General features: G+C 39.4%; 2 protein-coding genes across 3 annotated transcripts; one reads left to right on the forward strand and one right to left on the reverse strand.

Annotated features, from left to right (window-relative positions):
• The first annotated feature begins 233 nt into the window (after positions 1–233).
• On the forward strand, positions 234–16,794 carry LOC121520516 (WD repeat-containing protein 48). 2 transcript variants are annotated; one of them, XM_041803999.1, is made up of 18 exons: positions 234–289; positions 997–1,137; positions 4,555–4,633; positions 4,716–4,928; positions 5,016–5,104; positions 7,595–7,696; positions 8,130–8,354; positions 9,098–9,172; positions 9,474–9,576; positions 9,672–9,769; positions 10,549–10,656; positions 10,769–10,865; positions 10,962–11,057; positions 11,734–11,839; positions 11,999–12,086; positions 12,853–12,929; positions 13,048–13,240; positions 14,187–16,794. In XM_041803999.1, exons 1-18 carry the CDS (start codon positions 242–244, stop codon positions 14,280–14,282), a joined length of 2,034 nt encoding a protein of 677 aa, XP_041659933.1. In that variant the 5' UTR covers positions 234–241; the 3' UTR covers positions 14,283–16,794. The 2 variants fall into 2 exon arrangements, with proteins under 2 accessions (XP_041659933.1, XP_041659934.1); XM_041804000.1 differs by having other exon boundaries at positions 4,558–4,633.
• Positions 16,795–16,938: 144 nt separating this feature from the next.
• Positions 16,939–25,949, reverse strand: gorasp1a (golgi reassembly stacking protein 1a). Its single transcript, XM_041804002.1, has 9 exons — positions 25,810–25,949; positions 24,630–24,710; positions 24,311–24,514; positions 24,118–24,204; positions 23,864–23,994; positions 22,182–22,314; positions 21,795–21,903; positions 20,685–20,828; positions 16,939–18,947 (listed from the first exon to the last, which is right to left on the reverse strand). Exons 1-9 carry the CDS (start codon positions 25,870–25,872, stop codon positions 18,490–18,492), a joined length of 1,410 nt encoding a protein of 469 aa, XP_041659936.1. The 5' UTR covers positions 25,873–25,949; the 3' UTR covers positions 16,939–18,489.
• Positions 25,950–25,981: the final 32 nt, after the last annotated feature.

Raw genomic sequence — 25,981 nt, forward strand, 5'->3', positions numbered from 1 at the left:
TTCCAAACAAAAGCTCATGTCTGTGGAGAATAAAGATGTCTACAAAAGAAGAATAATTTGAGAGTTCTCTGGTTATCCAGGACCTTATCCAGCCTAAAAATGGTTACTTGTTGAAGAGAGATGCCCTCCCTTCAGGTAAACTTAGGCACAGAATTAAAACCACATTACCCATAAAGCTCGGTAAAATATGTTTTCTTTTTTCCGGATGTAGCATCACATGAATTGACTGTCAACATGCAAGATGGCCACGCATCACAGGCAAAATGCTGCTGGGCGGAGGAAAGTACAGGTAAATTGTAACAGTTGCATGGTTGCTAAGTCTCTGGCAACGGCAACATTAGGGTCTGCAACTGTAGTTATTGTTTAACGGATACTTCACGGATAGGAGAAACCGTCCTCAAAGGGCAGTATTGCTGTTATGAGTCATGACTCAAGCCGGCTAACCGAGCTAGCTTAGCTTGCGATAGCTAAATTTTAGCATCCCCCGCTAACGCTGACGTCTGAATGAGGACATGGTGTTGTATATTTATGTTATACAGGAACTTTGATAGTAGATCATGACATAGTAACTAAACTGATTAATTCGTATGAATTATGCATTAAATGTCTTGGAAGCATTTTTCAACTTACACCGTTAATGTTAGCTTAGCTAACTGACTCTGGGCTCGGTCTAATTGCTGGGGAAACGTACCTGTCTCGGTGGTTCTGTCGTGCACACTTCCAGTACACATTGCTACTACGTGTTAAGGGCGTTGTTATTATTCAGTATGTCCACTATCAAGGTGAGTTAAAGTAGAGTTCTGCGTTAAAATATGCGACATATTTTATTAGCTACCTCTCCATGTTCTTACTGTGTAACTGCAGGACAGTTAACCGTTACAGTGTCGAACGCGCACGAGGAAGTGGGTGTGTTGTGACAAAGTAAATAAATATTATAGGAAGTGGTCGAGGGAGAGCACTGGCCTCAGCACTCATATATGTGTTTTTATTTTTCAGGTGTCCTATGTCATTAGAGATGAGGTGGAGAAATACAACCGAAACGGGGTGAATGCGCTCCAGCTGGACCCCGCGCTGAACCGGCTCTTCACGGCTGGGAGGGACTCTATTATCCGGATATGGAGCGTCTACCAGCACAAAGTAGGACTCCTTATTTTCTCACTTGTTTGCTTTGGCTCAGTTCTTAAATGGCAGTTATTGTCATTAGAGTAATATGCTAAGTTCCAATTACGATTTCTTACAGAAATTACTTTTATTCAATAGTTTGTTTTTTATTTTCCCTTTTAACAACATAAATACGTTTATTTAGGATGGCGTTTTTACTCAAAAATAGCATTGCCTCTCCATGCAAGTCCCCACATGTAAAATGATCCAGATATAAAATTCTGCAGAGAATCAGAATCTGTTTTACCTGCCAAGTATGTAGGCATGTGCAGGGAATTTGACTTCAGTTTTGGTCTGCTCACTGTACTGACAAACAAATTTATACTACACTTACAACAAGGACAAGTAATTTAAAAAAAACACTTAAGCACAAAACTTTGTATACAGGCTTGTGAATTGGGCTGGGAAAGATATCGAGATTTTAAGATATTTAAATGCACTTTTAGAGGTTTTTAGGTAGGACAGTATTGCTTTATATCATTATAGTTTGTGTTGAAGTTGGTTTAAAAAAATGTTTACGATGAGAACCAGTGACGCAATAAGCATATTTAACTCAAGATAATATATCTGAATTAGCTACATTTGTCTTGCTAAATAAAGGATTTCCTAAATATTTCATTTCATTTCATTCAATTACCATTGTTATTTATTTTTTCACAGCCAGGTAGTTGACTTAATGGAATTTTTCATGAGCATGTTTACATTATGGCTCTAAATGTTTAAGTGCCTGTGTGACCTTTTGCATTTGGCTAATGTGGATTTGAATTAGAAGTGAGTTTTTGAATTAATTTAAACCAGTAACTCTTTAAACAGGGGCCGTAAGTAACGTTTCCTTTTGGCTCCTGTGCCTTCATTCAGCAAGGATAGGACCTTAGATAGAGCTGGACACTGGGAAGGGAGTGTGGCGAATAATATTCTGGGTAAAAGAGTCACAGGCTGGACTCAAACCTGGGCCACCTGCACTAAGGACAAAAGCTTCCATACACACATACATAACCAAAAGGCTAACAGTTGTAGTTTTATAACCATAGTGGCAATTTGTGCTTGAGCAATAGTCATATCACAGGCTGTGTGATGTTAGTCACATGACCTGAGTCATGTCAGGCTGTCACTTCTGTGTTGTTGAATGAAAACCAAAACTGCAAGTTTTCTCAGTTTCATTAATAATATAACCTACATTTAAGTCTGTCTAAAATCACCATCAATAGTCAGAGAACTAAGGATTACGCATGCAGAGTCTGTGTGTCCCCTGCCTGTACGTTCAGGCTTCAAGTGATACTGCTGCAGATACACAGGCCTAATTGATAGAGGCAGATGCTTGATTTCGCAGGGCCAGTCTTACATGAGTATATCCTGCTATCAACAGCACCTTATCCTGATGTTCATTAATATGTAGTCTGTTAACAGCATGGAAGTGACAGTTGTTCGCTTTACAGCTCCTGGTGTGGACTGCTGTGTGTGGGAGCCACAGCAGCATGACTCTGTGAGTGTTCATTAAATAATACATGACACACATAGGCCTGGTCAGGTCGGCTAAGTGTAACTTTGAACGTTGTTAGAAGTGGTCGATAACATTTAAGTAACGTTTATTTGTAAAGTTGAGAAAGAAATTAGTTTCTCTGTCCACTTGTTTTCTCTCTCCTCTTTCCTCTTCCGGGTCTGTGTCCATCTTTTGTTTGGTTGTGTGTCTGAGCTGCTGTCAGAGGTCTGTGCAGTGTGTGATATTTGATATCTGAAAATTACTCTAACAACGAAAGTTTAAAAATTGGGTTGAAATTTAATTAATGTGCATAAAAGGCGCCACTGGTTCGTGTAAAAAAGTTGCCGTATATATCAAAGAAAGAAAATATTGCAGTGTCAGTTTTTTTTTCTCCAATATCATTCAGCCCTAATCAAGATATGCATAATGTATAACTATTCAGCTTTAGGTCAGGCCCATATCACCCAGCCTTACCTGTGGGTAAAAATATCTATCAAAAGTATTAACACATAGAAACACACCACCTACAGTTATAGAGATGATGCAGCTGTGCACTAGTGCAATGCAGAAGAGCAAAGGTGCTGAGAAAAATATTGTTATTGAACAGGTACCGTTAAGTTCAAGGGGTAGATGGTGTATTGATTGCATAATTATAGAGGCAGTGGCATGATCTTGGGTGTAGTAATAAACTAGACAAGAATACTAAGATTTTAAAAATGGTGACTATAAAAATACTTTAGCGTGTTCAACACACACAGTGGAGTTTCCTGTACTTAAAATGGGAGGTCACAGATACTTATGTGCTGTGTTTTGCACATTTTCTTTCTTTTTTGCACATTGTATACAGCACTGTGAAAACTTTTAGGTGTGTTTGGGCCAAAAATTGAGGCTGAAGTAAGGTGTATAATAGTGAGTCAGCCCACTTGAGGGCACCATCAGGCAAGAAGGAGGGTGGACACAACCCAGGTTGTGCTCTGGATGTCCTTGCATATTACCAGGAGCATAGAAAAATAATTAGATAAAAAAAAAAAGTTTACATCTTTAGGGTGGAGTAAGGGGTGGATGTGGCAAGTAAGCAAGGCCTAGGGTACTGTCCAGGCAGGTACAGGGGTTGCCAGGAGCCCCTGGACGTGCTTTGGATGTCCCAAAGGTCTGAAAACCACTGGTGGTATCCGGGTGTATTACTAGGGTTGAAAAGGCCTAGAGAAAATAAAAATGTGGTTGAGCTTGACCTTTGCTGGCAAGTAACACACGTGTGTCAGCATGACTCTGACCATCCCCCACCCCCCTCCACCCTTGGGTTGTGGCATATCAGGCCCTCTGGCAAATCCTTGGTGCCCTACATACCCAAAGGTTTATCACATGACTGCATATAAATGCTGTTGTGTTTTGATGCCATTGTTGAGACACAATACAATGTTCAGTTGTTCTTCCCTCATGCAATGTATTAAATGAACTATTCCTTCATTTACTTGGTAGGCTGTGAAATCTTTGTCTCAGCACCAAAAGGAATTTTATTTTGATACACAACAGCAGGGAGTTAACTTATTAAGGTCAATAGCATAGTAGGAGTAGTAGTGGACATTCAAAGGTGAGAACATGCAGAGCAAATCTATTTGGAAATGTGAAGCTGCAGAGCAGGCTTTCAGACTCTTCTTCCGTTCTGATCAAAAAAACTTCACGCTTTGACTATCTCGCTGTAACACATTGTCAGAGCAATGTGTTATTTTTATGGCAATGACAACAGGAACTTGATTTGAACACGGATATCAAGTTTTTTTGTAAATTGCAGCTTTTTGCTGAATAACTAAACAGTTTTCTTCATATATGAGCTGTTTGGGTAGTCCTTTAAAACTTAAAATATGCCAAAAAATGAGAGCGATTGTTCAAACATGTTTTCTCTGTTACTGCAGCAGGACCCATACATTGCCTCAATGGAGCATCACACAGACTGGGTCAATGACATAGTTCTCTGCTGCAATGGAAAAACTTGTAAGTTTATCGATCGTAGTAGCTAGTTTTTACTATGTGAGTGCTGATCAGCACCTAATACGATTCTGTTTTCCATCATCAGTGATATCTGCATCATCAGATACAACAGTCAAAGTATGGAACGCACACAAAGGCTTCTGCATGTCGACGTTACGAACACACAAGGACTACGTGAAAGCTCTGGCCTACGCTAAAGACAAGGAGCTTGTGGCTTCAGCAGGTCTGGACCGGCAGATCTTCCTTTGGGATGTGAACACACTAACAGCACTCACTGCTTCCAACAACACTGTCACCAGTAAGTATTGTTTGTTTTCCCTAAGCCTGTCAGTGGTCCTGTATACACTTTAAGCTCAGTGTACTCACTGTGATTTGTCTCCTGCAGCCTCGTCACTCAGCGGGAACAAAGACTCAATCTATAGTCTGGCAATGAACCAGATGGGAACAGTCATTGTATCTGGATCCACAGAAAAGGTTTGGAATTTTATATGTGTAACATTCGCATAAACCTCACATAAATAATCTTTATAGTTTGCAAACCTAGAGCAAAGCATTGCTCATGTCCTGTTTTCATGTTATCTTACACTTTAGTTAATATATATGAATGACTTGTGCTCGTTTAATGGATTGTTGTAGCACATTTAATCTATTGTTTTATTGTTGTGTGCTGTCAGGATTTCACATGTGCATTCTAGTTATATTGCCTTTCCATACATAAAGAGTTTGTGATTTATTGCTGTTTTAATGACAGAATCTGTATTTTAGAAGTGTAGTTTATAAAAGAATAAAACAAGGGCAAGTTACCCTTCTTTTCTTATGAGTCACATATTTTCTTTGTGGAGTTATCTTCAGGCAGCAGGAGGCTGTTTAGGGCTCCAAATTTTCAAAATCATCCTCCACTGAATCTGACTGTGGTAGTGGTCTATCAAGATGGTGTAAGGTATTCTTTTTGATTGTTTGGGGGTTTATTTACAGAATTTCAAGGTTACAAATACAACTGAGGCATCCAGAGACAATTGCTACCCAACACAAAGGCCTTCAAGGAGAAAGAGAAGAGAGAGATCCTTAATTTGTCAGCGTCTTCTTGAGTTTGTCTAATTATTGTGTTCTTTGATACTTTTGGATTCCATTCGTGGTATAACTATACAACCTTTGTTTGCTGATAAATTTTATTAAAAGGATAAACAGATTCACAGCCATTTTCTCTAGTCCCTGCTGCTAGCAAAACAGAATTCAAAAGTTAGCATTTACTGGTGATTCTTAAGCCGTTAAAGCATTTTAGAGAGATGCAACAGTTGCATTTATTTCTCTTAAAGATAGATCTAATGAAAAAGAGACAAAAAAATGTGATGCCATTATGAAATTTAGACAGTGTGCTTCCTGGTTTTGGTGAATAAATAAAAAAATTTGGGATGAGGGACAGGACCTCCAAGTTCTCTTCCGGGGGATTGCTCCCTCCGGGTGGGGGGTGACTCTGAATTTCACCAGATACATGTTCAGTCCGTCTCGGCTCTGTCCCGACAATGGAGCAGATAGGTTTTAGTTTTAGTCGATGAGAGTGCTTCCATTGGCTCCATTGCTGTACGTATTTGCTCCATCAGAGCTCTGGCAGTTCAGAGCCCTCTGCAGCAAATATGCAGTACCTTATTTTTGCCAGATGCAAAAAGTAAAAGGAAAGAAGTGTGTTGAAACCCAATTAAAATTGCAGGTTAAATTCCAGAATAAAATACTCTGTATTGATGCCAGAATTATGCCAGATTGTATTTCACCCTACTACATAGACAAAACGTCATAATGGGATGTTGCCAAAACCCAGCCCAAAACCAAGCAGGTCCACACATCTCCAACTCCTGCAGTTCAGAACAATAGCTTCACATGTGTTTGTTATGTTTGTGATTCTGTAATTACTGTGTGAAGTCCTCAGTCTGGTGGCACTGCTCTGTGCTGCACTGAAAACACAGTCAGAGGGTGATGAAGGCATTGAGGCACAGTCAAACTGCAGCGCAGTGGAAGTCTGGGGTTAGTCTCTGCCTCAGGTAAAGGAGTTCAAGTATCTGGTAGTCTTGTTCATGGATTAAAGGGAGTGTGAGATTGACAGGCAGATTGGTGCAGAGTCAGTGGTACTGCAGGTGTTGTGCTGGTCTGCTGTGGTGAAGAAGGAGCTAAGGCAAAGCTTTCAGTCTACCTCCCTACCCTAACCTATGGATATGAACTCTGGGAAATGACTGAATGAATGAGATTGCAGATACAAGCTCCTGGAATGAGTTTTCTCAGAGGGGTGGCTGGGCTCAGTCATAGAGATAGAATGAGGAGCTCATACATCAGGAGAGAACTAGGAGTAAAGCTGCTGCTCCTTTTTGTTGAAAGGAGCCAGATCAAGAGGTCCAGGCATCTTATCAGGATGCCTACCGGGCACCTCCCTTTGGAGGTCTTCAGGGCACGTCCAACTGGGACGAGACCTCAGGGAAGACCCAGAATGCACTGGAGAGATTATCCTGTCTGGTGTGGGAATGCTTTGGGGTCCCCCAGAAAGAGATGGATGAAATACAAATTAAAGGAGCCTAGAAACGCTTTTTTTGTTGCCATAGTTTTAAAATAGGTGTCTTTGTTGTTTTATTATTACTGTATCATATCTAAGTTAAAATTTCTGAAATTGTGAAATCCTTGTTTCATATCTACCTTATTCTATAGATGGTACATCTGATTCCATCATAGCCTTTTGCCTCTCTTGAGATTTATGTTTTTCAAACCTCTCCCATTGCACACCTGCCTGCTCAGTTTCTCCCACGACAATTTCATGTGTTGAATTAAATTATGCTGCACACAATGCAAACTTGGTTACAAGAGCTGTTAAAGATACCTGAAATCTCTTGAATGTACTGTTTCATTGCTTCATTGTCAGGTGGCATGTTAAAGCAGCAAAGAAGAGCTTGTCTTCACACTGTTTGTTCCCTCTTCCTCCAGGTTCTGAGAGTGTGGGATCCTCGAACATGTGCGAAACTGATGAAGCTAAAAGGTCACACAGACAATGTCAAGTCATTGCTGCTGAATCGGGATGGCACTCAGGTAGATAAATAAATATGTTTCTGAATTGATGTGGCACATTAGCGCCAGCCTCTCAAACCAAAACAAAACCTTCCATTGACCTCCAGCACTCCCCCCACCCTTCCCTATGATTTGAGTGCCGCCGTTCATAGGGCTGATCTTAATTCAGATATGCATCCCAAAGTTGACTTCTTATTTCTTTGAGCCATTTTGCACCAAACAAGGTCTTTTCTTTGCTTTTTGAATATTTGTTGATTCTCCTTGAAAACTACACTTGCAAAGAAACTCCACCATTATGTCTACATACAGTATCCCTTAGTGGGTGTCCCATGAGGTGTGAGGGTTTACAGATATATTTGGTATAAAAAGTTACATTAATGGTTAAAATGTGTCATATTAGTCCTAAAAATACTCAGCAGTGGCAGCTTGCTAAATCCTCTGTCCTCTTCCACAGTGTCTGTCAGGCAGCTCAGACGGGACCATCCGCCTATGGTCACTCGGCCAGCAGAGGTGTATCGCCACCTACAGGGTTCACGATGAAGGGGTTTGGGCCCTGCAGGTCAACGAGGCCTTTACACACGTCTATTCAGGAGGCAGAGACAAAAAAATCTACTGCACTGACCTGCGTAACCCCGACATCCGTGTGCTCATCTGTGAGGAGAAAGCCCCGGTGCTCAAAGTAAGGAGCCAGGATACATTTTAATAAGGATATAATTCTCTTTGGTGTATTTCCACACTGCAGTACAGTCTTGAATACTGAAATTAAGTTTTAAAATTTGTTGCGTCTTTATTAGAAACATTTTTATTATGATCACTATAACTTTTGAAATGGTGTTTGTTTACATTTGTGAGTGTACTCGCTCAGTTGTTTCTTTTTGTCTGTATTTATTTTTATTGCTCCCATTTTAATTTTCTATTTTAATCTGCCTGCCTCTGCTCATTGTCATTGTTGATTGTGAATAATAATAATAATAATAATAATAATTTTATTTATATATTAACTTTCAATACACTGTTACAAAGTGCTTAACATCATAAAATAAATGCGCACCAATTAAAACAACATTAAAATAAAATAAGATAAATAAAAAATATTAAAACATTGATCACAAGAGCATAGTTTTAACAGAGTGGGATTAAAACTGTCAGGTTATACAAACAAAATGAAAATAAACAGACAACTTCAAATTGGTGACAGTGTCTAAACTGATAAAAACAATAAAATGATTTGTTAGATTGTTGTTTGTGAAAATGTTAGTTGTACCAGTGCTTATGTAAAGAGAAGTTCACGTATTGTTCCTCTTTTTAAGGTAAAGAATTGAACTGTTCTGAATATTAACCCTTTATTGTCCTCAGTCATTTGTGTGCTCATCGACCATTTGGAGTCACTCAACCTTTTTCCGTCTTTTCTTTTTTGCTCAGATGGAACTGGACAGATCTGCTGACCCACCTCCAGCAATCTGGGTCTCTACCACCAAGTCATCCGTTAATAAATGGGTAAGCATGCGTGACACCTCTGAGATCACTGCTCGACCGTTTGTCAGCATAACGACTGAAATATACAGTTCAGACAGAGTGGATGTCTCCTGCATGTGGCGTGGACTAATGCCATTCACCGTTAATCTGTCTGTAATTTGTGTAAAAATTTAAAGCAGCTTTGTGATGCTGTGGGTGATACACAAAAGATAATTACATTACATGAATCACAGCTATTAGATTGGACGGAAGAGTGAGGAAGCGATTATAAAAATCCAGGATAATCTGTGATAATGAATACTCTGTGTGTGTCTGTGTGCAGTCTCTAAAGGGAATGCACAACTTCAGATCATCAGGGGAGTACGACAACGATTGCACTACCCCTCTGACACCATTGTGTACTCAGCCAGAGCAAGTCATTAAGGGTAAAAAAGCTGATTTTTTTTAAACCCCAGTATTTTTTTCTAAATCTTTCTGTCTGAACTTTTCACAACAACGAGGTTTTGTTTTGTTTTTGCAGGAGGTGCCAGTATCATACAGTGCCACATTCTGAATGACAAAAGACACATACTCACCAAAGATACCAACAATAATGTGGCTTTTTGGGACGTCTTAAAGGTAAACTCCATGCTGTAGTTCAGTAATCTTACAAAGCGGATGGATTGGCCAGATTCCAATTCTGTCATCAGGCAAATCCATCTTGCAGAGCTCCAGTCTGAAACAATTGTGCCAAATCTGGAAACAGATCTAACCAATCATTTGAGGAGAATGAGGCTATGGGCGGAGTTTAGTTGTACTGGGAGAGGGTAGCAATGGCAGCCACTAGTGCAGCGTTTAGCTCAGAAGTAGCTAGTTTTATTTGAACTAGACCAAATTCCTTTATTAAATAAAGAGCAAAGAAGAGCACTGAAAGCTTTACATGAAGAATAAAACGTTTTCACTCTTCTCCTAATCTGCTTCAGCATGAGTTTGCAAGAGTTGGTTGGGGTTTAGTAGTTGTGCTGTAAGCTGGTAGGCTGCTGGTGGAGCGATTAGCTTGGATGTAGCTTTAGGACAGTGGCAGTTTTGTCATAATTGTGCTGCATTTCTTTATTGAAACAAGAGCAAAGAACCACACTGATGGCTTCTCTTGGCAGAGAAGACCTTTTCGTTCATCCCCATCAAGCTCCACTGTTCATACACTGCGGCAGTGGTTTCCTGTTGAGTATGGGTTAATACTGGAGCTGTGCACGCTTACAACTTCATTTTTCTTGTCCCTCTGATTGGCCCATAATGACTCTATGACTGGTGGGTCCATGGACCAGTGTGATCTTCCTTTGTTTCTAATAGGATTTGGGTGTTTCAAATCAAGTCCTTTCCTCTGGTGATTCTATCGAATTTGTGCATTTTTTCCTTAGGCTTGTAAAGGGGAAGACTTGGGTAAAGTGGAGTTTGATGAAGAGATTAAAAAGCGATTCAAGATGGTCTATGTGCCAAACTGGTTCTCTGTAGATCTGAAAACAGGGGTAAGTCCTATATCTGGTTGAAAGAGATATTTTTTCTTAAAAGAAATAACCATGTCAATGTCCGAATTTCTTCCACTGTAAGCAGTCTCTAAGTTGTGTGTTTTTTAAATAGATGCTAACAATCACATTGGATGAGAGTGACTGCTTTGCTGCCTGGGTGTCTGCAAAGGATGCTGGGTTTTCAAGCTCTGATGGATCTGACCCAAAGTGTAAGATAACTGCTCTATCAAGTTTTGCATACAAATAACTGTTAAATCAGTTGAATTTGTACTGCACAACCTCTAATTTGCTTTCAATGTCTGCAGTGAACCTGGGTGGACTGCTCCTTCAGGCTCTGTTGGAGTTCTGGCCCAGAACTCGTATCAACCCAATGGATGAGGAAGAGAATGAGGTGAACCACGGTAAGGATGATGTTAGGATGATTTTACCCCCAGCCCTTCTTAAACTGAATAAATCTGATCTCTGTAGGTATTATGTGGGTATGGCCACCCATCCAACAGACCCTTTATCCAGCTGAAAACACTGTTCATGAAATACAAAGCAGCACACCATGGGGCGTCATCCTTAAAACTGTTTTATTTTTACTCATAGTCATAGTTTTACTGAGAAGACAATAAAGAAGTATTTACTGTAATGTAGGTCTGTGTTGTTGGTTACCAACCTGGGCTCTGGGCCCACACTATCTGGAGTGCAATGCACACAAATGGCAGACCACATTCAAATCTGTTTTTACATTTTCTCCAAAATGTAGAGATCTAGTGTTTCTTTGTAGAATATGCATATAAAGGACACTGATGTAGTCTATTAAGGTCAGTATGATTTAATATGTAGAGTTCCCTTTAACAGACAACTTACATGAACATGATGGGTGTAAATCAGGCACAGGCTTACAAATACAGTTGGCCTGGACGAGACTCTGTCGGTCTTGAATGTGTGGAGGGTTCTGAACCTGTCCACTGCTCTGTCTTCTCAATAAAGGCATGAAAAGCCCCCCAAAATAATGTATAAAAAGTCTAGAGTCAGGAAAAATGCTGGAGTTGATTTATTTAGTCTTACCGTAAGTTTGTGCGTCCATAGTGAATGGAGAGCAGGAGAACAGGGTCCAGAAAGGAAATGGATATTTCCAAGTGCCACCACACACGCCGGTCATCTTTGGTGAAGCAGGAGGCAGAACTCTATTCAGGTAATCCTTCATAAAGTCTCGTACAGTATTAACTCTGGCTACATGTGAGTTAAGGAAACTGCTTGTGATGTGATCTTGTGTCATGACTTTGTAACTGTAACATCACTTAACCTCTTGTTCCTCTACAGTGCCTCTAATTTTGTGTGTTTTGTGCTGCAGGTTGCTATGTAGAGATTCGGGAGGAGAGACCGAGTCCATGCTGCTGAATGAGACAGTTCCACAGTGGGTTATTGATATAACTGTAGATGTGAGTGAAAGAATTCATACACTTATCTTTCATCTCTAATGGCATCATAACTAGAGGTGTAGCAATCTGTCCTGAACCATCATGGGTTGGACATCACAGTTTGGTCATGATGAATACATCTGGACTGTAGCGTCTAAACAGAGAATAAACATGGCCTAGTCACAGTATCCACGACCTACTCCAAGTGGTGGTAATACTCTGAGCTGTTTGTAACCACAAGTAAACAACGAATGAAGAAGAAGTGGGTACAACAAAACATGAAGAAGAGTTACCTGTAATAGCAACTAAAATGAAGAGCAAAGAGACCTGCTGACTTCTTATCACTCCCTTTAACTTCTTCGTTCTATTTTTAAAAGCCTCTAAATGTGAATATTAATTCATTTCTGTGTTGCTTTTTATGTTGCATTTTGTTGTTTGGCTTTGTTTTGTTTAATCTTAATACACTACAGACCGTACCAATAATCTAGTTGAGGTAGCTCTAAACAACACATGATAGAACTAACCATTACTAATGCCAGTTCAAAATGAAAAAGAAGGGAAACCTGGAAATATGTATCTGTCCTCTGGTAAGTCAAAATCAATGACAGAAGGACCCTGAAACAGAAGCAGCCCAGTGGCATTGAATCAACATTTACATTTATATTTAGACCTTTTCTTTGCTACTGCATATCAGAAATAAGATTTGAAAAGTTTTGTCCATTTAGCGTCTCTGTGCCATCAGCATTTGATTGTCGAGTTACATGTTTTATTTTCTGTTCTGTTCCAGAAAAATATGCCCAAGTTCAACAAAATCCCATTCTACCTCCAGCCCCACTCTTCCTCTGGTGCAAAAACTCTAAAGAAGTGAGTTCTCTTTTTACTTTGACTCTGCTTTTACTATGAATACATCCAACAGAAAGCTATTACAGATCTGTCACAAGTCTTTTGAGAGCTGATTGTTTTTACCTGTTGTAATCTGCAGGGACCGTCTGTCAGCCAGTGACATGCTCCAGGTGAGGAAGGTGATGGAGCACGTTTATGAGAAGATCATCAACCTGGACAACGAGTCGCAGACGACCAGCTCCTCGGCCAACGATAAACCCGGGGAGCAGGAGAAGGAGGAGGACATGGCCATGCTAGCTGAGGAGAAGATTGAGCTAATGTGTCAAGACCAGGTGAGCAAGATGTTTGGCTAATTAAGACCATGACCAGTTAAGATTTTCAAGAACCACATTTCTTTCCCATACTGATTTATTTACATTTACTGTGGAGAAGCTCCATATGGTTGGCATATATTAGCTTCAAAAGGTAAATCAGCAGATGTGAAAAATATTGCAGATATTTACTTCCAACGTATTGGCCGTATATATCAGTAAAAATATACAACTGTGCCATCAGGTGTAGGTGGTTGCCTAGGGTGCTAGATAGTGGCATAGATCATTATGCTAGTAGGGCAGAAGCCATGAACCAGAACCATAGAAGCTACTTGGTGGACAGCTGTCTTACAGGTTATATTGAGAATTTGACCAAGATTGCAAGCCTGCATTGATACAAGCTAAGAATGCACGATATTAGATTTTTGACGATATCTGACATTTACAAGATAATTTTAGTCGATATAGTATTGACGTTTAAATGTAGTTTAGATCTAAAACGTTTGTCCTTAAAATACACAATTTAAAGTTTGAGGATGTACAAATTAACAAATTTCAGTCCTTACAACACACTTCAATGTGAATAGAATGATGATGACCAAAGACAAACACTTCAGCTGATTTTGATCTGTTAGTCCACCATAAAACTCCACTAAAATATTTGTTTATATGGCCTATATTTACAGCTATTATATGTGGATTTTTATGGCTAAAATGTCAGTTCTAAACAACTGCAGAAATGTTCATATCTGCAGATATTGATCTTTCACTTCTCAAGCCAATATCAGCCATTAACGATATCGTACTGATACTATGGTGCATCCTTTTATAAAACTTTAATAATAAGTTAAACTGACCAATAATACTAGGAGTGTATTTGATCATTTAGCTGGATAATCACACACATCCTTTATTGAGTATCTCAAATCCCTGTATTAACAGTTATATTGTTTATTTTTTTATCCAGGTTCTGGATCCCAACATGGACCTGCGAACAGTTAAACATTTTATCTGGAAGAGTGGAGGGGACTTGACGCTTCACTATAGGCAGAAGTCCACGTGAAAGTCCGAATTTTTAACACAAGAACTCTTCGTCATTTGCCAATCACCACCCACCTCTGACATGTAGTCCCCTAAACCCCATTGTGTGGTCAAGAGTCGCAGCATCGGTGAAAAACGAGTAAAGTATGTGAGGACAAGGCTCACGGTGTATCATAGGGAACTGACCAGGACGAGCTGGAGCAACAGAGGGACACCAAGGAGGCTAAACGGTCCCAAGTGTTTGATTTTTCTCTTCTTCTTCTTTTTTTTTTTTTTTTTTTTTACAGTTTGAAAATGGACTCAGTTTTCTCCAGTGATCACCTCTTTTGTTTTTCTTTTACTGCTGTTTTTTTTCTGATAGGCATTTATTGTAACAGAAGTTTCAGTACGTGTTTGTGTCTGAGCGCGTGCGTACATGCACATGGGTGTAGTAGACTGTTTGTTTGTTCTAGTACATTCCAGAAACTGCCCTACAAACACTCCACAGCCGTCTCTGCAGCGTCACACATTTTAGGACTCACTCTGTCTCTGGGTAGCATCACGGTCCTTCTGTTCTGTCTTCATCCTAACTTTAACCTCGGCTTAGACTTCTAATGACTGCAGAGCTTGAACCTCACTGACAGAAGCACTCGTCTTTGTCTTTTCTTTTAGCTGTGCTGTTCTAAATGGACTGAATGTTCTTTTTTTTGTAAATATATGTAAAACATTTTTGATTTAAGTGACTTTTTTTGTTTTGCAGGAGTTTTATTGTGTTGTTGTACAGTTTACTTAAAAAAAAACAACAGTTATTTTTCCAAATCCCTAGAGCACATTCATGGTCATGAAGGTAACCTGACTTGGATGTTAAAAAATTGCATTTGTTGTATTCACTACAACCCAGAAACTGCAGTTTTACTCTTTAAGAATGTTAGTAGTCGTCCAAGTCATTTTAGCAAAGGGGAAATAATATATAAGATATGTATCTTTAACAGTAACTCACGCTTCCTCGCTCTGAGCAGTGGCTTCGATGACAGTGAGGGCTGTTCCTAATGTATATTTCATTTAGATTCAATAGGACTTCAATGAATCATGACTATAACTTGAAGGGGAATCTCATCAAACAGATTATAGGAATATTAAATCACTGTGGGCAAATTCACCAAAGTGAAATAAACGGTAATAATTACCATTTCTCTGTCGGTGTGACACCAAGCAGAACCACAGATTGTTTCCTTGTAAATTTTCTGCTGTTAATTTTTGCCATGATGAGTGTGTGTTAACGCCATAATGGGGACGCAGCGAGTGAGCTCTAATTGGCCAAAAACAAACATGATGGGTACCAGAATCGGGCCATAACACTGCAATATCCCTTGTTGTAATAATTTGTGAAATATGTATATTTTAGGCAATGGAAGAAATAAATTGGAATGGTTTAACAATGACAGATTTATGGGGATTATACGTGGATGTTTGTTGAGTTGTTGTGTGTTCAGCTGGTGAGTGTGAAAAAAAAAAACAAGGGACAATTTCCTTTTTGTTTTTTCAAGTCGTGATATGATTGTTTAATCATCAGATTCACCCGGTTCACATTCATCAAGAGACTCTGCACTCATTCCTAATAAAACATACAATTACTTGATAAAATATCTGCAAAAATACTTTTTCATTATTTTACACTCTAGCACCTACTTTGACTATGAAAAACATGAAGAAGCCCTCTAAAAAAACAATTACTCAACAGCAGCATCACTGATCTCAGTCATCTATACAAGATTGATCATCTACTCTGTTAAAGCATTATCTGTATGACAAAGGCAGCACTCGCCTACTGTTGCATAGATCACAGTTATTACATGGAATAGTTTTCAGTGAGTTTTGGGGACATAATTCCAGCAAGACAAGCATTAAAACATTTTTTTCAAACATGCATGGCTTAAAAACTCAAATGAACACAGTGTTCGTACCAAATTGACCTCGTAAAATTGTGGGTAAAATCTTAACTAAAAAACTTCTCCCTCATAAAACAAAAAAGAAACAAAACCTGAGGGGTGTACTACGAAGCAAGTTGACATAGCCAGGCTTTCTTTGAGCTAATTATCAACTCTTGTTAACTTCCTGCTCTCAGCTGTGTACGTTATGACTGCAGGCTTTAATGCTCAGCTCTGATTTTTTTTTCTCATTTTGATTTTTTTTTTGTTTAGCTGTTAAGATTAAATTTTTTTGTTTTTGTTTTTTTTAATTGGCCTGTATGCAGACTGCTGTGTAAGCAGGTCATGGTCCTGATTAGCTGAACTGTACTGACAGCTGGGTTTGTCTCCCAAATTACTGCCCATTTCCTAAAAGAGGCACATGATCTGATCATGACTGCTATCTTTAAAGCTAAGTCTTTAAACTTAGCTTTAAAGATTTTCATGGTATTTTGGCACTGTGGCCACATCCTTCTGCGACCATGTTCAGCCATTTCTTTCAAGATTCTTTCAAAAACAGCTCAGTTAGAATATACCTTCAAGGATTGCATGGTCTATTAAAAAAAAAAAAAAAAAAAAAAAAAAAAACGATTACCAGCCTGTTACCCAGGTGCTGAAATCTGGTAGGTAATTTACCCTGGCATTTTCACTTTGCAAACTGCAGACGCACACAGTTGATCCACACAGGATTAAATAAACAGATGGCCTGTGCAATTATTATAAATTAGCAGAGGTCCCTAGGTAATACTAACCCTGTGTGAATAGGGATTAAGACAAAATATGTTTTTGGACAGAGATACACATAATAGCTTACTGTGGTGAGGACCTGCTTAAATTAAATGTTTGAATTTCCGAGGAACAAATGTAAAAATTGAGGGGAGAAGGGTTCACAGATGTAGAAAGACTCTGGTCCTGTTTGTTAATCCAGCTTCCTTCTGTGGTGTTAAAAAATGTAAAGTCATAATCCCAGAAGGTTTAAATAAGCATATTCATGAAGCTAAAGATCTATAATGCCTGCAGAGATCATTCAAAGGTTATCATTATAAAAGAAACCTTCTTTACAGCTAATTTGAAGCCCTAACTCTCCACATACAAGTTACCTCACTAATCTATTCAAGTTAAAAAAACAAAACAAAACAAAACAAAAAAGCCAGCCTCTTGTCACAAAAAACTCTGACTTTAGGCCCACAGAGCAGGCTTACCCACACATCTTGCTTCACTGTACACCCCTCTGGACAAAAAGTGACACAAAATTTGCCCATTTTTAAAAACAAGATAATTTCCTTTTAGAAACATGTTGGCAGTAGACACATGACGGCAACACAAGTCAAACTAAACTGTTAAAACTTTGTTAGCTTTAAAATGCCAAATAGTGTTTTTTATTTTAAGGTGCTGCTGTGCTTTGCCTCAGTAATGTTTTTCATCTTTGGAAGTGTTAAGTATAAAAACCCTCGTCGGACATGCATCTTTACATTTTATTTACTCAATTTTTTTCCTTTTGTTGAAAATCTAGAGACAAAAAAACAATAGCAAGGTCACTGAAATAGACTATGTGGTTTTTGTGCTCCATAGATATGAGAAAAATAATTTAAAAAACCTGAAAAACTATTTTTTATCTCAGGAAAAGAGTAAATAAAATAGATGCATGTCTGCCTAAAGCTTTCATATTCAAGTACGTACCACATTAGTGTACCAGAGGCAAAGTTTGTCACCCGTCTACACTCCAGTTTTGCACCAGGAAACAGCTCACATTATGACCTTATTGGCAGTAACGACAGAATTCTATCATATAAAACAACCAGTGTGTTACCTACTTGTGTGTTAATGCGTTTGCTGGTTTCTGTGTCTGACCTAACAAGGAGTTGCTCAGAGTCCGTTTACACCTGGTGTTAAATGCTTCCTGCCCCATATTTACATGCATCCCAAGTCATGCTCTACAATTTCACATTCTGAAAAAATAATGAAGCAAAGATTATCAAAGGACACAGCAGAGAATTTTAGATCAGCCTAAACAGTGGCCAACATCACTGTAAGCCTGATTTCAAGGAATAGAACAGGATCCTGACGACCTCTGAATGTGTCCTAAATGTATCAGGGTCTCATGTCATCTCTCTTGTATTTAAGCTGATTGAATCACTTTGGATCAATGTTAACACCAGGTGTAAACAGACCTCTAGCTCCAACACTACCAGACACCTTTTCCCTTACTCTGTCCTTAGTTTCCTGTGTAGTGTTTCTGATTGTCAGCTCCACTCTCCACTGTGCTTATGACCTGATACGAGCTTACTCAAGATGCTGCTCCTCTGGCTCCTCCTCGTCACTCTCATGGCTGCAGTGCTGAGCAGCGTCGAGCTCTGTGGACTCCTCCTCCTCTGGTCCTGCTGCTTCCGCGATGGCCTGAGCGAGGGAATCATCAGCCGTCGGCTCAGTCACAGCAGAGGACTGGAGGAGGTCGACGGGAGAGGGGCAGGGAGGGTCTTCAGCGGGGACTGAAGGCTCAACAGGAGACTCTACGGGGAGAGACGACTCATCAACGGGTGGGGTACCGCTGGTCTCACACAGAGAGACAGGTGGTTCTCTGGACTCTGGAATGAACTGAGATGTTTCAGCTGGTGGGACGCCTGAATCTGACAAGGAGTCGTTGGTAGCGAGAGCAGAAGAGAGATTCATGACCGCCTCAGAGCTCAGCTCTTGTGTCTCGTCTGTTGATGATGAGATCAGTGCACTTTCCTCCAGTTCCTCTGAAATTCAGGAAACACAAACAATTAATGCTCACTTTTGCTAAATCATAAAGCATCCAGAAATTTCATTTTGAAGTTGTTAAAGGGCATGGACTATGAATAGGTTGTCAGGGCTTAATCACTGCATTTTTACTGCTCCAAAGCATCAAATAACTGATGACAATAAAACTACAATGAGAAAAAAAGATGACTTTAACATTAAATGGTGTGATATAAAGTATCATGATAAAACAGAGTTTTGGAAAAATGTATCAGTCATGATTCTGATTTAATTAGGGATGCACGATATTAGATTGGGAAATGTCGTCATTATGGATATGCTGCTATTTCCAAACTAATTGTAGCATTTATGTGTATATAGGACTATATACAGTTGCAATCAAAATTATTTAACCCCCAAAGCATTCAAGTTTATTGTGAAAATTTACAGAATTTCTGCTTTTTGTAGAAAACAAATACAAAAGCAATTAAAATAGCTCAACAAAACTAATGCTTCAAATGGTTTCCCCAAATTCAGCTGAAAATACAGTTTACAATGATTTCCCCTCAACCCCTTCACAGCAAGCACCTTTAGTACTTAGTATGGCATCCTTTTGCTTCTATGACTTGCTGCAAACGAGATGCATAGCCGGACACCAGCTTCAAAAGCACAGTGACTGCCGTTATTCTCAGCTGGAAGAAGTTTGGTACAACCAGGACTCTTCCAAGAGATGATAGCCCTGTCAAACTGAGCGATCTGGGGAGGGGCCTTCTTAGTAAGAGAGGTGGCCAAGAATCTGATGGTCCCTCTGACTGAGCTCCTGAGATCTTGTGTGTAGATGGGACAAACTTACAGAAGGACAACAATCACTGCAGCCCACCACTGATCTGGACAGAGTGACAGAAGCCTCTCCAAGCTTGTTTGAAGAGTTTGCAAAAAACTCCATGTGGGGCGCAGGTGGCCGAGGGATTAAGGTGTGCGCCCCATGTACGTTGATGGCCTGGTTTCGAATCCGGCTTGAGGCCCTTTACCGCATGTCTCTCCCCCGCTCTCATCCCTGTTTCCGACTCTATCCACTATCCTCCTCTATTAAATAAAGGCACAAAAATGCCCAAAATAAACCTTAAAAAAAAACTCCATGTGAAAGCCAACCAATCAATTTCAATTACCACAGGTGGACTCCAACCAAGATGTAGAAACATCTCAGCAAAGATTTAGAGAAATGTGAGGCACTGGAGGTAAATTTCAAGTGTTTTTGCACTTGGACCAAGATTAAGGAGTATATAAAAATTACTTTTTTGGACTGCAGCACCAAGCTGCATCATAAGAAAATTAGGGAAAAAAGTGAAGGGGGTCTGAATACTTCCTGAATGCACCATACATTCAGTAGTTGAAAGTCACATCACCCACTGACTAACCCTAACCCTGACATTCTCTTACTTTACGAGCACAGTTGTGATCAGAGAAGCTCTGCATCAAACAGTGTTTTAAACAGAAAGCTTTACATCTTAAATAATTTATTTCTGGTGGTCAAAGTGATGAGTTACAAAATAACTTGCTAACCATCTTAACTGAGCTGTTTCACACATGGACCCCCAAAAAGTTTCAAGATGACTGATAAAGGGGCTGAGTCCAAAGCTGTATGAGTTTCTGCCTTTTTTGTCAGTATGACATGCTATTGAATGCATTCAATGTCAATAGATGTCAATGTCTCCATGACTCTTAAGTAAAAGCTGGGGACACTGCTGAGAACTTACCAACACCAGAGATTTCCCCTTCCCTCTCCTCGTGCATGGCCAGCGCAGTGTTGGTCATGTCGATGGATGACATGGACAGATCCAGTCTGTCCATCAGGTCTGATGGGTCAGGGTTCAACACCGCCCCCTCAGAGTCTGAGAAACCTGGAGAAATAAACACAAGATACCACTGAAGACTAAAGAATGAGCCTTAGTGTTAATTCATGAAAGACACAGAAGTCATATGCCCAGCTGCAATCAGCTGGCCAACCAATTTCAATTATCTTCTCCCAGCTCTCATAGCCTATCACGGCTCATTCTCCCAACATGGCATCCTTCTTACTAATCCCTGTTGCATCAATGCTGCTAAATCACACTGCTGCAGGTACAGCTTCACCTCCACCACCCCAGCCTCCTCCTTTCTAGCCTAAAGCTTTAGCTGCACTCATGTTCAGCAACAACAGGGTAAATTGCTGTTGAACTAATTTTGTATTGGACAAGCGTTGTTATAATTGTATCCCTCTATATGGGCATTTCTCATAACGCACGCCCTGGAAAGTCAAAGCACACTGCTTGACTAACCCAGCATCTATTGATCAGAGCCTTCTCTGCCAAGTTAAAGTGTGTATCCATTTTGCAATAAATGGCTTAATGTATGACAAGAGTGTTCCTGACTAAAAATACATCAATGTAGCATCATTTGCTGTTTTATACCTGGTAACCGACTACTTTAGGGGTAAGACATGAAACCTTTTGTATTTCATTTCAGCACCAGTAGTGACAGTTAGAGCAGCCACACAACCAGCATGAACCACAGACTTAAGCAAGGCTGCATCACAAAAAATATCACAGATTTTCCCGCAAGCAGCTTGGTTCTCAGCTGAAATAGACAATGGAAAATCCCAATAATTAAAAACAGCATAACACTCACCCTATTGCATCTTTCCTTTCATTTTAATCGCCTGGATCTTTGTTTTATTTTTCTGCTTAAACTACTGGTGAGCACCAGCATCAGTTAAAATTATTTGTCTGTAAATCATTGCATGAACACTTGTTATACTGAGAATCAAAAACACAGTGACATAAGTTATGAATCATCATTTTCTTAAAGCATGGTATGTCTGAACTGACCAGGGTCCATGACTCTCTGCACAGGTGGAGGTAGAGGAGTTTCCTGCAGGATGACCTGCTCCACATCTAACACTTCATCACTTTGGTTTGAAGGTGCAAGCAAAGGAGCCTGGGAAAAAAAAGCTCTCATGTTAATACAAATATTTTGATCTCATGTAACAGGATATTCAGTCTGTCAAGAGTACTTAAACTTAAAACATGGAGAATGCCAAAAGAAAGAAGCAATTTATCGATTTAACAGAACATTTTATATAAAGTGCATTTAAGCATTTTATCTTGCAAGTATGCAGCATTTTATGTAAGTTAAGGGCTATTTTGCAAAAGCAATCAATCAGTAAACAAATTAATTATTGGTTAAAACACTAAATGTGTTAAATAAATATTTACCTCCATATATCCATGAGACGGTGGCTGTGGAGAAGGTTCCACTTCAGGGACAGGGAGTGAAGGTGCTGCCTTGGGGACTTCAGGATGTGCTGGTATTCGATGAAGGTAGCCATAACCAATCCCACAACCCAAACTGTAAGAACATATTCGAAACTCTTAAAGACTAACGACAAATCCAGTACTTCACAATCTTAGACTTGTTTTTAAGATCTATATGAGCCAGTTGCCTTTAGGGCAGAGAGGCAAATGGGAGAGAAAGAGGGGAATGACATGCAGGAAAAAGCCATAGGCTTTAGAACTGAACCAGGGCCCTGTGCTCAGAGGACTAAAGCCTCCATACATGGAGCATGACTAAACTGCTACAGATGAGAATGAAATTGTTGTCCCCCTATGAACATTTCATTTATTAAAATATTTCCCAAGTTCTGTTGAACAGAGGCAGAAGATTTTACCACAGCTTTTCAAAACAGCAAAATGTTATTTTGGATGCTTACACTACTTTATCTTGCACACTGAAACAAAATTATTTCACAAAAACTACCAGGTTAAAATCCTAAGCCCGTTAAGAGCTGAGTTTTTTGTTGAGCCATAGCACAAACAGCTGTTGTACAATGATATGCTTCATCTTTGCAATGTTCAAAGCTTGTAAAATCAAGTTAAACATTAGGGTTATCTTCCAATTTATACACAGTATAAAAACTTAAGTGGAGGAAGCATCATGGTGAAGTCAAAATAAATCAGTTTAGACTTAGGAAAAAGAATTGTTGATGCTCACAAAGTAGGAGCGGGATACATAAGTTATCACAGCATATCCAAGCGTCAAGAACTGGAGGAACATTATGCATTCTGGAAGCATATCATTTGGTCAGATGAGACCAAACCAGAGCTCTTTGGCCATAGAGATGTTTCCTATGTGTGGCAGTGGGAGTATTATGCTGTGAGGATGCTGCAGCATAATACTGGAACTAGAAATCTCATGAAGGTGGGAGTAATTGTGGTGAAAGAAGAATGTGAAGATTTGGAAAAAAAACCCCAAGCAGTCAGCAACAAAACTGGGTTTGGGTTATTGTTTTGTCTTCCAACACAGCAATGACCCAAAACATATGTGATTATATATGATATATGATATGTGGTCAAAAGACCAAAGTGAGCGTTGTTGAGTTCCCTGTACAAAGCCCCGACTTAAATCCCATTGAAAATCTACTACAAAGACTGCAGGCTGTTATTGAGCAAAAAGGATACACAAATGACTATTTGCATCAGGGGGGTTAATCATTTGGACCCTGGTAGTTTTTGTTTTGTTGTGAAATAGTTTTGTTTCTGTGTGCAAAGTAAAATAATTTAAGCATCCAAAATAAAACTAGGATGTTTGGAGAAGATGTGTTAAAATTCCTTGCTCTGTTTAACAGCACTTGGGAAATACTTAAAAAAAAAAAAAAGAAATTTTCATAAAGGGGCTAATAATTTCGTCCTCGTCTGTATGTCATCAGCTCCTTGACAATCTATACTTCCATGTCATAAGATTTAAAGAGCCAGCCAGTTATTTTTGTGGGCTTTAAATTTTGTAATTTGCTTGAATAAACTTAAGACAGGCAAAATTAGAATTCTGGGAAAAAGTTTCAAGCCAAGAAAGAGCCTAGTTTCTTCAGTTAATCTCTTGATGTCTCTGTTATTTCACATACCTGCCCTCTCCGCCCCACGCTCCGTTCGGTGTGACCACCACCTCTCTGCAGGCGTCTGTCTGTGTGTTGTACACCAGCAGCTTCAGCGGTTTCCCTTCGTGGGCCTCGATCAGCGAGAAGAAGTCTTCTGACTAGAAATCAAAAGCTCTGAGTTAATTACAACAATGCTTTCACTTTTTTCTCAAGAGATGCACTTCTTAGCTAAATATATCAGAGCAAACATTAAAAATGGGGCATTAAATGAAATGTCTTACATCTTGCATCACTTGATCTGCTCCAACAATGTAGTCACTGTGCGGCTGAAGACCTGCCAGTGCAGCAGGAGAACTGACTTCCACATCCTAATGAAACGAAGTAAGGAAACAGTAGATGAAGCTCGGGGGTCATGAGTGCACAAGTTCATGTCAGAGAAAAGTAAAATGGTTCAGTTTGGATTAAAACTCTCACCAGAACATGCCAGACATTCTCGTTGGCTCCTTGGTAGCTACAGAAGCGTACACTGGCACCCAGCAGACCCTGCCCCCCCCACATGTTACTTGGCATCACCTCCAGCTCACGAACCCTCAGTGTTTTAGTGCTGTACACCTCCATCTTCACCATCCTCTCCATGTTGGCTTTCAGGATCTCCTTCAGCTGCTCATTTTCTTCATTCTGGTGAACAATGAAAGTGGGAGTAAAAGAGAGGTAGGAGGAGGAGGTAACAGGACAGTTCTACACACCTTTGTGTCCCTGCACTCTTTGTTTATGTCCATCCTTTATTACTCACCAGTCTTCTGTTGTCCAGAGACAGAATGAAGTCAAAGAAGGGCTGCAGTCCGGCCTTTTCTGCCGGGGAGTTTGGCTGCACCTGTCAAACCAACATGAACATGCCAACAACTTGTAATGCTTCATCTTTATAGACTGACACTATTACTATTATCATTTGGAAAAATATACAACACATTTTAAAAAGTTCTGGTTTTGAAACAGCCTTAATAGGGGACTGTCTAGCTGCATGATTTTAGCCAAAATGATTTTCAAGATTACTTTGACAAACTTGATAAATATCCCGATTCTCGATCACGAGCATAATTTAACTTTAGGGACTTTTATGCTGCTGGTGGACACGGACATTTATACATAAGGAATTTATTACAAATATTCGTTTATTTTATTGCACCGTCCTCATGATAATAAGTAAATCAATACCATGGCTATTCTTTAATAAATCGGTTTACAGTATTACCATATTTTCGCTCATTTACTGTCAGTACCGATATTGGTAGCAGCTAAAGTTCATTGGTTGATATCAGCACATCATGTATACGAATCCTATTTATCACTGAAAAAAACTAGAAACTGCATGTTTTCAAAACACAATATATGACACAAAGCCTCAACAACAGTACTTAAAACACAACTCCTTTATAATACATTAACTTCTAAATCTCTCCTGAACCGTAACTCAGTCCAACTGTAGCAGCACTGCGACGTAATGCGGCGTTACGTCATTTCTACCTTTTTATCTTGCAAAAGCATTAAAAATGCATTAAGTTATTTGATCAACTACAATTATTTTTTGATAATTTCGTATTAAAATATACATATTTCATTATTAGTGAATAAAATATAACCTACCTCATGCTTTTTCTCTTTATGTAAGCTAAAGTTTAATATAGTGGTTTTAAATATTTATTGACAAAAAAGGGTAAGAATAATGTTCAGTGAGGATTACTTTAAGCCTTTAATAAAGACACGTTTAATGCCCTACTCTAGGCGATAAAAAGATTAATTGTTAAAAGTTCCTGCTCCGCAGTGTAAACTAAGAATAGCGTGAAACAGTGCCAGCTCATCAAGCCTGTCCGGTTTCCAACAGAAACTACTTAGCTAGCTTTATTAGCACACAGAAACATTATAAGCTGCTGTACACGCTGTTCTTCTTTGAAAAGAAATTAATTACTGCTTACACCGTGCACGTGGTATCCATATGTCCCTCCCTCTGATACTTCTGAACTCTGTGATAATCCCATTTCTGCCAAAAACGTTAAAATATTAACCAAAATGATCAGATATTAGCAAGAGTGTTACAATTATTTAGCTTTACAGTCCGCGGCCATCTTGTCTGCAGTCGAAAACAAT

This window comes from Cheilinus undulatus, linkage group 13 (genome assembly GCF_018320785.1).
Source record: "Cheilinus undulatus linkage group 13, ASM1832078v1, whole genome shotgun sequence".
Classification (NCBI taxonomy): domain Eukaryota; kingdom Metazoa; phylum Chordata; class Actinopteri; order Labriformes; family Labridae; genus Cheilinus; species Cheilinus undulatus.